Here is a 13,288-nt window from a genome sequence, read left to right as displayed (position 1 = left end):
TGGAGTAGTTACTTTCTTCTGTTTAGTGCTTGGATATCTTTTGACCTATATTACTTCTTCAAAGTGTATATTGCTTTCTTTTATTTCTTCCTATTGCCAGTCTCAGTTCCTGATTTGGGACTTTGTGTCAGGGCTTGTCTCTGCCCTATCCAATACTTGTAGATGATGTGGTTAGCTCCTATTGTTTTTTTTTTATTTTTAAAAATTTTTAACCTTTAAAAATTTTTTAGTTTACATCATTCATTTCCACAAGATTTTGAGTTACAAATTTTCTCCCCGTTTTTCCCCTACCCACCACCCCAAAACAGCGATCCCACTGAATATCCCCTCCCTCTCCTATTTGTTTCTAACCTTGATATCTTGAATTTCTACTACTGGCTTCTACCTTTTCAAGTGTGTCTACACTCAGAGCAATTATATGTTTCCGACTCCCAAGACTGTCTATGGTCAGAGTACCATTGTATTTCAGATCAGAATTCTGTAGAATTGTAAAATCCCCTTCTCCTCTGCCCCACCCAGCTCCCAGGTCTTCCTGTTCCAAGTCATCCTGCTTTCAGTTCTGCATCCACAGTCAGAGGAATCACAATCACATGTTTCTGATCCCCTTAGGACTTCCCCATTTGAACATGGACAGGCTTCTGAATCATTTTACCTTTCCATCTGCCTCTGACAAGATCTCTGTGCCTTCAGACTTTTGGCTGCCTTTTTGTGTAGTCCCAGTCAGGGTAAAGAAAGAAATTTACTATTGTTTCTCTTCAGACTTCTTAATCATTACTCAGTTTGATTCTGTTTTTTGGATCTTTGCCAAGGTGCATGTTGAAGAGTTGGGATTTTTCTATAACTTATCATATCATCATCCTAACCAGAAGTTTTTAGAGATGTCTATTATTATTATCATAATGCTAGTTAAGACCTCTGCTCAGGAGCTACCCTCCCCTCACATTCTTTCATTATGGTTTTCAGGAGCGGGATGCAAGTGAGATAGGAAATGAGAAAATTCTAAAAACCTTTCTTTACCTCCTCTTAATTTATCCTGTTCCAGAAAGTTTGCTAATATTCCATAGCACTCCCAGTGGGCTAACCCAGAATACTTAAGATGTTCTGAGCCTTCCTTGAAAATCATACTTTTTCATAGCCAGGGTATGTCTCAGATCTGTTGCTTTAGTCTGCCCATAATTTATGTGAACTGCCAACCTTATCAAAACACACATCTACTGGTATATTGTATGTGTAGACCTTGAATGTGAAGAAAAGACTCCTTTGTATGTCTCATCATATTCAGAAACATTCTCTTTTCCTTTGACCTTGTAACAAAGTACCTCCCCTTCATATACTAATCTATGTGTCTCTTCTCCCCAATTCCTTTCAGCAGAGGGCAAGTCACAAATCAGTAGCAGTGTGTATTGTAAATTTGAATTTTAGTTTTACATTTTCCCTAGTATTGTGTACTTGACAATGACATGACTATGCATGAAATAGTATATTTTTTTCCTTCTTATATATCCTAAAGAGATCTGCAGTAAATTATACACAGATTTCAAAAAGTTGTCTGTTGATTTGTTTACTTTTTTTTTAAGAGCTACGGCAATCATGTTATGGAATCAGGGTAGGTGGGAAGTGCTATTTATCTCTCTCACTAATATTAGGGATCAGGTCACTAAATGTGCATTTAATGCTACATTAAGAGAGAACCAAATTATTTACCAATCTGCTTTGGTTTGTGGCTTCTTCTCATAGGCACATCATCTTTGCTCCAAGTAGTCACAACAAATATGCAGGAGAATCATTTCCAGGAATCTATGATGCCATTTTTGATATTGAAAACAAAGCAGATCAGCACAAGGCCTGGGAAGAAGTTAAAAAACAGATCTCCATTGCAGCATTTACAATTCAAGCAGCAGCAGGGACTCTGAAGGAAGTGTTATAAGAAGATGCCTGAAGAAGCTCTCTGTCCATGTGACTGCCACAAGCACCACCAGGAAGGAAACCAGAAAATAAGATCTGTCTCCAGTTTTTCTCTGATAACCTATGGAGCCATAGTTTAAACAAACAAAACCTGCATAACTGCTATTTTATATGCTATTCTTCATCCATTCTCAAAGTGCTTTATCAGTTTAGCTAATGACCTGCTTGAAATTACTTAAGCATTCCCCCTTTGCCCAGCTGAACCTGAAAAAAGACATTGGGGTACAGCTAGGTAGCTCAGTGAATAGAACACCAGCCCTGGAGTCAGGAGGACCTGAGTTCAAATTTGACCTCAAACGCTTAACACGTACTAGCAGTGTGACCTTGGGCAAGTCAGTTAATCCCAATTGCCCAACCTTCCTCCCTCCAAAAGGACAGAAAAATTAAAAGACTGGAAGCTCTTCACATATGCAAAGTTCTATTACATTTACATTGGCAGGGACTAAAACAAAAATCTTGAAGGAGTAGGAATCAAGTTTGCAAAATGTAGCAAGTTGAAGTAGCAGCTACAATTCCTTCAATTTAATTCAGGCCAGGAACCTACCTGAAAAATAGGAATCAGAGACTTAAGAGATGTTACCATTAAATGGTGTTCTAGTCCTCTAAAGTCGAATCCATCACACTGATTACATGAAAAGTCCTAGTTGCTTTCCTTAATAGAGGAATCACTTTTAGACATCCCCTGACAGTGGTTTTCTACATTCTGCTTTAAGACCTCCAAGTGATGGGAGACTACTACCTCCTGACCATTTTTAGATAGAATGAATTGTTAGGGATTTTTTCCTGATATCAAATGTAAATCTGCCTCATTGTAGCTTCCCCCTTATTGTTCAAAGTTCAGCCCTCTGGAGTCACACAGTAAGCTTATTATCTCCTCCACTGATCCATAAGACCAACATTTCCTTCAGCCATTTTAGGCATTTTCCTTGAACATGCTCCAGTTTGTCAATATCTGTCTTTAAAGAAACAGTACTTCAAGTGTGGTCTGGCCAACAAGGGTCAGAGTGAATTATTATTTCTCTTATATTTCTGTTAGCTTCATCTAAGATCACATTAATTAGTAGGGTTATTTTTTTTTGAGGGGGGTGGTATCTATCTGACAATATCAGACTGTAAACTCATGTTCAGTTTGCATTCAATTTTAAAAATGGAACCTTTTGTTAAGTATCTTTTTTCTTAAAAAAAATCAACAAATCACCAGTGGACCAGATGAATTCAGCAATACCAAAGCTTTGATAATTTAGACATTGAGGATCTACTTTATGCAAGGCATTGTTCTAGGCACTAAGAATACAAAAATGAATAAAAGCCAGGCCTCTTCTGGCCTCTAGAAGCTTTTGATCTGATAGACAAGTACAGAAACAACTAATGTAAATTTGAATGTGTTAAGTCCAAAGATGGGAATAAAGTTACTCTGAGAGATCTGAAGAACATGTTGTTTTTATCTTGGAATGGGGAAATAGGGTAAATGAAGTGGCACCTGCACTTACTTGGCTTCTTCACTATCTGTACTCTAACTCTAAGTGATATTGTCACAAAGTTCATGATTTTTACTTTGTAGGAGAGCTATGGAAGTAATTGTACTCATTTATCTATAGATTACTTTGTTAAGTTTTGGTATAAATAACATTAGTGATTTAATAAACTTGGTTATCTAAAATTTTGCCTATCTGTACATTAGGAATAAAAAATTATGAGAGGCTGAATTTCTAGTACTAGACATACATTAACAACAGTTAGGCTGGTTTCCAAACCATGAGATGGGAAAAAAATTTTAATTTAAAACATTATACATGTGTGTGTATTATGTATATATATATAATATATATAATTTTGTTGTGTGTATATAATATATAATATGTATATACATAATATATAATATTATGTATACATACATAATACACACATATACATATACTATTACTTGTAAAATAAGTAGTATATTAAGCATAACAGGTAGCTTGATTTCCCAGCCATGAAATGAAAAAACAATTAAAACATTATATATATATATATGTATGTATAGATATATAATACATATACACATGTATATGTATATATGTAATATAACATTATAAGTAGTATGTTAGTAATATAAGTAGTATATTTTGGAGTTTCAAGCTGAATGTTCTGTAGACACCTTAAACTTAACATGTAAAAAACTGAACTCATTGTCTGCCCCAACACATACCTCCTTTCCAAACTTCCCTATTACTCTTGATAGCACCACCATCCTCCAAGTCACCTAGGCTTTCAAGCTAGGTTTTTGCCTTGCCTCTTTACTCTCTTACCATCCCCTCCCCCCCCCCAATCCAAACTTTTGCCAGTTTCTGTCAATTTTACCTTTGTAATATCTTTCCTGTACACTCCCTGTTCTTCTCTGACACTGCCACTAACCCAGTGCAGGTCCTTATCACCTCACATCTAGACTATTGTAATTCCTGCCACAAGTCTCTCCCCACTCTAACCTATCTTCCACTCACTTGTAAAACTGATTTGCCTCAAATGCAGAATTGGCTATGTCACTGACCCCTCTACTCAGTAAGCTCTAGGAGCCAGCTATAACCTCCAAGATCAAATATAAAATCCTCTGAAATTCTTGTTACAATATTCTACATATTCTGTGAGCTAGTGACAATGGTCTCCCTGCCATCACGTGTATGAATGCTTAACAAAACAAATTCTAGGATTTTAAGGGCTAGCTATTGGAAAAGAGATTATTTTGCTTAGCTCCCATGGGTAGAACTAGTAGCAATAAGTGAAAGTTGTGATGAGGATAATTTTTAATGAGAGTTATTTGAAAGTAAATAGTGTGCCTTAAGATGTAAAAGATTTTTCTCCTCCTTGGAAGTTTCTAAGAATCTCAAAGTTGTCAAGCAAGTTTAAAGGATCTAGTTAAAAGATAGTGTTGCCCCTGACTAGTTTATACAAGGGTTACAAATTTAGGACTCTTTCCCTCTATCTTCCTTTGAGCAATAGTAATTTAGGAGAATGGATAGAATATTGGACTAGAGAGGTCTTGCCTTGGCTTTTCCATTGAGTATGATTTTAGTTTACTCATTCACACTTTCTAGATTTGAGTCTCTAAATTAATTAAGCAAAAAGACATTTTTAGATACAGGATGCTAGTTGGCACCATGGATAGAGCACCAGTCTTGGAGTCAGGAGAACCTGAGTTTAAATCTCACCTTGGGCACTTACAGCTGTGTGATCCCTGGACAAGTCATTCAATCTCTGTTTGCCTCAGTTTCCTTATCTGTAAAATGGGGATAATAATAGCACCTATCTCCCAGGGTTGTTTGAAGGACCAAATGAGATAAATATAAACACTTAGCACAGTGCCTGGCACATAGTAAGCACCATATCAGTACTGTGGTTTGTTTCAGTTGTGTCTGACCCTTCATGACCCCATTTGGTGTCATCTTGGCAAAGATACTATAATAGTTTGCCATTTCCTCCTCTAGGTCATTTTACGGAAGAGGCAACTGAGGCAAACAGGGTTAAGTGACTTGCCTAGGGTCACACAGCTAATAAGTGTCTAAGATAGGATTTGAACTCAGAAATAGGAGACTTCTTGATTCCAGGCTGGGTGTTCTATCCGCTGTGCCACCTAACTGCCCATAGATTATTTTTTTTTTATCACTGTTCTAGTACCTTTATATCTAATTTTTTTAAGTTTTCACTTTTATTCTTCTGTGGAAAGTTATCTCTCCCTTATCAAAAATGGTCCCGATAGAGGATTATTTGGGAAATTAGAAAAAAAATCTAAGCCACTATTGAACTTTTAGAGTTTCTAGCAGAAAGGGTTATCAAGTAATAGTGCCAAAAGAATAAGAGTTATAAGGAAGTGCCAGCACTGTAAAGCTAAGCTAGAAATTTTTCCTGGGAAAAAGTGCTTTACAGTTTACGACTTGTTATCTTTTATGCTGGTTAGGTTGCTAATTTACCCTTGCTACACAATTATAGTCAAGAGTTAGAATTTTTTTTAAAGAAAAATTTTTAATACCTTTTTTCTTACTCCTCTGTGGAACTTTTTTTTTTTGCTTTTTTTTGGGGGGGAGGGCAGGGCAATTGGGGTTAAGTGACTTGCCCAAGGTCACATGGCTAGTGTCACTTGTCTGAGGCCAGATTTGAACTCAGGTCCTCCTAACTCCATGTCTGGTGCTCTATTCACTGTGCCACCTAGTCCCACCCTCTGTGGAACTTCTTACTTAACTTTTCACGGATTGAGGGTTTTATGTTCTTGAAATGAAAATGAAGTTGACTAGGCAGGTGGAGCCAAGTATGAGTTTAGTGCCGTCTGCAGTTGTGTTTAAATCTGCTGTCTTATTTCTTTCATTGCCATTATAGAGATTTATGTTCTCTGCATCAGAACATAGGCTTCCAATCATCCAGATTGGTGAAATCATGTAGAGATGCAGCAAAATTTTCTAGATCTCTTCCCATTCCTCCTATCAGAGAACAAAACCAATGAGGTTGGAGCCATTTCATGGAAAGAAGTACTTATGAAGCCCAACTTTCCTGTGCGGGTTTGTCTATGTATCCCAAATCTTTATGGGTTGTTATCCTCACTATTTTTCACAGCCACATCTGAACCTAAGGTTAGCTGCTTATGAATCTGCAGCATTCACTGTAAGGAGGGATGGGTAAAAGTATAGATGGCTAAGAGAAAATCTATCTCCACTAATGACTAGAGAAACTCAAAGCACCTTCAAAGGTCATTAGTGTCTTACATTTATTTACCTATGGCAGCACATTGTGTCCAAAACCTAGCTCCACAGTTAACATTCGTATAATCACCTAAGTGTTTATAATTCCTAACTATGAATTATTAGAAATATTTTCAGAGTCTTCCTCCTACACCTGATTTGTCTAATGCTTCCTCCTCTAACCAAAGGGCTACCCTGTTTTTTACGAAGAAGCAGTCTGGATATTTACATTCATCTGCTAGCTGATTTTTTCTCATTGTTCTCTTGATTTTTCTTTTTATGCCAGTGAAACTACCACCCACTCCTGGCTGCTTCACATTGTCCTTGAATAAAATGTCTGTAATCCTGAGATTAAAAAATATCATCAGGCCTCCTTTTCTCTCTTTCAGTTCTCAATACCCCTCATAAATTTCTAGCCTCCAGTGAAAACAACCATAATCCAGATACTAATGCCCTGCACCTCATCATGGTATCTTCAAAGGTTATACTATAGAGATCAAATTCTGATAGGTTCTGCCAAATTGGTTTGAGTGCTAGTACAAGGTCAGATTGTGCCTGTTTTTCAGAGGACTAGCACAGTTAAGGTCTGACAGGCTCATTGACAGAAGGTGGACTTGGCCTCTTTGTGTTTTGCATAATTCTTTTTTTAACTATAACAACAGATAAAAGGACGAAGTAATGAGAGAGACAGACAGACAGACAGACAGAGAGACACAGAGAGAGAGAGAGAGACAGAGTTCTAAAAATCCCAGAGTTGTTCTTAGTCTAAGGTCATTAACCATTTGGTATTCTCAATATACAATCTTTATGCAACGATTAACAAGTGTACACTCTGCTGGGGAAACTTAGCTATATCCAGAGGAACATTCTTTTACCATAAATGAAGCCAGGATACATACAAAAGTTATGGAATGACTCACATGCTCTCCAAGAATAAAGAAGTTGGCAGGTGTGACATTATCATGTAGCCAAAGAGCAGAAGTACATTCCTCATGGACTACTTATTTGCTTGTCTTGTCTTGTGGCATTCATGATGAACATAAGCAAATGTCAGGATACTGCAGTTTAAGAAATAAAGCATTAAGTGAAAAGCCAAGAAGAAGGGGGGTAAGAAACTTTTTTTTTTAAGCAATTGGGGTTAAGTAACTTGCTCAAGGTTACACAGCCAGTTATTTCTGGGTGTGGTGGTATCAGAGCCTGGATTTGATCCCAGGTTATCCCAACACTGGGGCTGGTGCTCTTACTCGGGGGTAAGAAACTTTTAAGAATAACAATAAGATTTTGCAAATTAAATGGAGTCACTGGCACAGGAATAGATGACAGTAACAATGGCTCCTGAACTTCACCAAACTTCTCTTTGTAGACCTTTAAATAGCAATGTATAATTTGCATAACTCACCTCAGCTGTCCTATTCTAGTGAAAAACAGAGAGCGAGAGTATACCCTTTTCTCCCAAAAGACTCAGTGAAAAATGCCATCTGTAGTGGGAGACTCTCCGTTCAGTATATGGCATGAGAAATTGAGGTAGAACCAGTGAACTGTCCTTGAGCAGAAAATAGATCCATTCAAGCAGTTAAAAGTTTTCCAACAGTCACTTAAAGATATCCTTAGGTAAAGGTAAAGCTATTGGGTAAAGGTGTAAGACAGAAGATTTAAATCATGCAAATCCAATTGAGGGGCAAGTCAGAACATCAGCCTCATGGTGTCATTGGACCTCTTCAAGAATGAAGGCCCACCACCACGAATAACAACAAAGGGTAGAAGTATTCTCAGGTGTATGAAAGAGCAGGACACAAGTGTGGTCAGCCAGAGCTCCAGGGTAATCACTTCATGGACCAGTTGCTTTAGAAAAGGGAACTAGCACCATCTTCTGGATACAGTTAAATAGCAGGCAGCAGCAATTTTGAGACAAACTGAGCAATAGCAGCCCCAAGAAATACCGTAATACTTGAGCAGAGGACTGTGATATCAGTGAAAAGACCCACAACACTGGCCAGGGGCCTAGAACAGTAGTAGAGCAATGACCCATAGAAGAAAAAGGAAAGCTCATTTTCTCTTGTTGGGCATCACTCGGTGCAGTATTGTAAGCAATGTAGAAGATTGTAAATTTATAGATCTTTGGGAAGGAGTGGCCCCCTAGAAGGCAGCTCATCTCCTGATTCACTATGAATTTTTCAGAGAGTAGTATTTTGGGGGTTCTTATAGTGTAAATAAAAATTCTATTATTTGAAGCCTTGTGATACCAAGTGCTCATAAGGGGAACTGTTTACCTTACCCTTGGGGAGTGCTACTATAGTTGTAGGTGTACATTTAGATGTAGCAGTGAGCCAGAAAAAATCAGAAGTCTCTAGAACATATAAGACTTTCATTCCAGAATGAAGACTTTGACACAAGGAATATGTAATACAATGACTTGATTGAAAAGTTGGGCATAGGTGAAAATGATGAAAACTATAGAATAAGAAATTAAAGAGGTCAAAAATCTGGTTACTCAAAGGGCTTATATTTACGCTGCTTCTATTCGTGACCTAATCCTCATGAATATATTCAAGAATAATAGTAAAACCTTTTATATAGTGCTTACTATGTGTTCCAGGTACTTATTTGATCCTCACAATATCTCTATTGTGATAGGTAGGTGCTCTTAGTATCTGCATTTTACAGGTAGGAAAACAGACAAACAAAAGTGACTTAGCTAGGGTCACACAACTACTAAGTGTTTGAGGCTGGATTTGAACTCATCTTCCTGACTCAGTCTGGTGCTCTGTCCACTGTACCACCTAGATGCCTCAAGAATAGTGACAAACTCATAGAGCTGGTTTAAGCTGGCTTTACTTCTTTACCACAAAAAGTCTCAAAATAAGAAAAGTAAAAAATCTAGAAGGAAGCTGCATCTACAAGAGTAGAAGACCAAATGCCCCTACACAAGGTAAAATCCTCTGAAGCAATAGGAGAGAGCTAAACTATCTAAAATCTTCCCTCTCCATGAGAACTCCCAGTCCTCCCATAGATGAAGGACGGCACAAACGACCTGTAAGGCCTCTGCTTTAAGCAGTAACTCTTCTGGTTCCTACACACTCTTCTTCTGTGACAGTCTGAAATCCTCACACCTCTGAGTGAGTGGAAAGAATTGGTCTTGAACATACTCAATAGAAAGGGACTGTTGTGTGGATGTGAGGAAGTTGGGATAATGTTGGGGGTAGGACGAGAATAGCATGCAGTGGGCTAGAGTGCAAGAGGGTTCTATATTCAAAGAAAGGAAACCTAGAAATCTTTCTGAAGTGAGCCTTTTCCTGGAAAGGTTTTCCCCAGGACTGGGTTTTCTAAGTTTGAGGAGACTCAAACTCCAGTGTTCTGGAGCTATCTAGAAGCAGCTTTCAAGAGAGCCAGTTGTTAAATTTTTCAAAGAAAATGATGGAAAGAATGTTAACAATGCAGTTTAAATGTAAAAGTCCCCTGTGTACATTTTTCCCCCCACAGAGCTGGTTGCTAAACATTTGCCAGTACACCCTTGTTTAAGCTATTCTGGCTTAGAGCTCTGTGCCAAAACCGTATGTACTAGAAAAGATATAAGCCAGTATGGAGGAAAGTCTGTTAACAGACTCCTGGGAATAAGAAAAAAAGTAGAAAGACAAAAAGACAAGTGAGAAAATATGGGCATAAGATTAGCTACCAAGCAGATAAAAAACAATGGTAAAACTAAAAAAGGAGTTTATAAGACCACAACATAATGAATGAGTACTATACTTTGAAGCAAAGTGGACCAAATGCAACCTGTGAAAGAGAGGGAAAAATAAATTCTGTGGATTTGCCAAAAATCCTAGAATTAGGGGAAGCTAGGTGGCACAGTGAATAGAACAACAGCCCTGGAGTCAGGAAGCCCTGAGCCTCAGACACTTGACACTTACTAGCTGTGTGATCCTGGGCAAGTCACTTAATCCTGATTGCCTCACCCCCCCAAAAATAAATAAAGTCATAGAACTACAGCAAAATAGGACAAAAATAATTTTAATAAAACCAAGATGATTCAAAAAATAAACTTTTAAAAGATACTACAATTGAAATTAGGTCACAAAGTCTCAGTGAAGAAATAAAGGAGATAAATAACAGAGCAGATAACTTAAGAACATATAAAGAATCTTTCCAAAGTATTATCTACAGTATGTTAGTCTATAAGAGACAGGTGGTGTATGTATATGTGCACCTGTTTATAGATACACATGTATATATATGCATGTGTATATTCACATAATGCACACACAGGTACATACATACATGCATAGTGGATTAGTGAATTGTATGCATTCATGTATACATATTTCTAAATATATAATCTGAATATATAAGTGTATACATACATACATATATATATATACATAATATACACATGCACATATAAGGTGTATGATGTCTGATGGAGAAGTAGCAGGGTATAGTAGAAAGAAGACTAGACTTGGAGCCAGGGGAGATGGGTCCAAATACTGTCCCTGACATTTATTGCATGATCATGGATTTGCTGTTTAACCCAACCAAGCCTCAGTTTCCTCATCTATAAAATCTAGACAGTACCTGTACCATGAAGTACACTCCTCACAAGATTGCTGTGAGGTTCGGCTGAGATAATATACTTTGTAAACTTTAAAGTATTTTGTCAACTATTCATGTTTTTATTGCACCTTGTTGCCTCCTATTAGAATATAAGTTCCTGTACTCATACAGGTTCCCAGCAAAGTGCCTGGGCACACAAAATCATTTAATCTTTCTGTAGTTTTATGTGGTTTCAGTAAATGGAGAGATTTTGAAGGATGTGGATAAGTTCATTTATCTTGGCAGCATACTTTCAGGGATGTGAACACAGATGATGAGGTTGATGTGCACATTACCAGAGCTAGCTCAATGTTTGGGGGAGGCTTTCAAGGAAACTGTGGGAGAGAAGAGGTATTTAGGCTGCCTACCAAACTGAAGAGCTGTTGTACCGGCCTCATCGTGGTATGCCCGTGAAACCTGGACAAATCTACTTGTGCCAGGAAACTGAATTGCTTCCATTTGAATTGTCTTAGGAAGATTCTGAAGATCAACTGGCAGGATAAGGCATGGGATATTGAGATCCTTTCTTGAATTGCCAAGCATTTCAACTCTACTATGGAGAGGGCAACTTTGATGGGCTGGCCGTGTTGTTAGAATGCTAAATATATGTGTGCCTAAAAGACTGTTTCAGAGAACTCACACAAGGCAAGTGCTCACATGAAGGTCAGAAGAGGCAATACAAGGACATTCTCAAGGTCTCTCTGAAGTACTCCAGAATTGTGTGACACTGGAGATACTGGCACAGGTGTGCCTGCACCAAAGAAAGTGCTGTACTCCATAAGCAAAGCACAATTGCAGTAGTTCAAAAGAACCATGAAATGTGCAAACGTAGACATCTCCACTCCAAATGTTCATATGCATTATTTGTGCCCAGTTTGTGCCTTAGGAGCTCATGAGTCTGACCAGCCACAGTTGGACATACTGCACTTTGATCCTAAAACAGTGTTGCTGTTTTGGTCTTCTTCAAGAACAAGGAACAACCAGTTTTCATTGAAGGTTTTAAGAATGGAGGTCAGGGTAGGAAGGCGTGAATTGGAATTGTTAAAAAATTTAGAAACCAAATTATGGAAATTTACTTTATCATACACCCTCCTCTCCCTTATGAAATCAGTCACATATTAAATCATTGAAACTAAATCATTATTAGAGCAGAGTCTCTGGGGGGTTCTTTAAAAATAGGAATTTCTAATTGATTGTAAAACATTTCATTTAAATGCATCTTCCTTGGGAGTCACAATGTTCTCCCCTACACTGAACTGACCAACATGTCTTCCTCTAGCGTCTAGCTCTCCTTTCTGGAACCAAGCAACAATCTGCTTCTTCCATGCTGAAGTCTTTCACAGGTGAAGATAGCTATCACCTGTCCATAGAGCTCTCCAGGGTAAAATGCTGCAGTTTTCTAACCTAATTTGTCCTCTTATATGGTTATAGATGGACCAATTACTGCTTATTGGTAAGTCAAATTCAAATGTAATTCAGTGCAGCACACATTATAATGGTGACAGATGAGATCGTCCTATCAAACAATGACAGAATTTGGAAGGGACCTCAGTAGCTTCTGAAAATGAGTAACCACAGTGGTTTACGGCTTCACCTTAAGACTTCCAATGGAACTCAGTACTTGGGGCAGCCTGTTTCCCTTTTAGTCTGGGCAGTAAACCTTCTTCCACTTGGCTTTTCCTGGGTGATTAGGCCAAATTCTTTTGAGCAGTTGTAGACCTGAACATATTCTATCTGGGTCCAACTCTCATGTATCAGTTTCTTATAGAGGAGCCAAAGTAAAGAGGATAAGGGCCAAGCCTATGGTTTCTCCCTCAAGCCAATACCCTTTCCACTTTCAGAGCTGCCTGGGGTACTGAAACATTGTGACTTGCCCAGGGTCATACAGGCAGAATGTTTAAGTGGTTATGACTTAAGCCCAGGTCCTTCCTTGACTCTGAGCCTGGCTCTCTGCCATATTATGCTGCCTCTTTGAGGGTGAGTCAACTAAAATAATTCTATGGCAATGACTAAAGAAATACCATAAA

At 38.1% G+C, this 13,288-nt stretch overlaps 1 protein-coding gene across 3 annotated transcripts in view; it reads left to right on the top strand.

Annotated features, from left to right (window-relative positions):
• LOC138155557 (N-acetylated-alpha-linked acidic dipeptidase 2-like) overlaps positions 1-3,396 on the top strand; it is a 111,219-nt gene extending 107,823 nt beyond the window's left edge. For all 3 annotated transcript variants that reach the window (XM_069080847.1, XM_069080846.1, XM_069080848.1), the window contains one exon: positions 1,738-3,396. In XM_069080847.1, the coding sequence (XP_068936948.1) occupies positions 1,738-1,927 (190 nt within the window). In that variant the 3' untranslated portion in view covers positions 1,928-3,396. The remainder of the gene's footprint in view (positions 1-1,737) is intronic.
• Positions 3,397-13,288: the final 9,892 nt, after the last annotated feature.

Source organism: Petaurus breviceps, unplaced genomic scaffold, assembly GCF_028583685.1.
Source record: "Petaurus breviceps papuanus isolate PSGF00001 unplaced genomic scaffold, PetGlider_PUasm1.0 91133, whole genome shotgun sequence".
In the NCBI taxonomy this organism is placed as follows: Eukaryota; Metazoa; Chordata; class Mammalia; order Diprotodontia; family Petauridae; genus Petaurus; species Petaurus breviceps.
The sequence above is the reverse complement of the archived record's forward strand: the minus strand, read 5'-3'. Positions and strand labels throughout refer to the sequence as shown.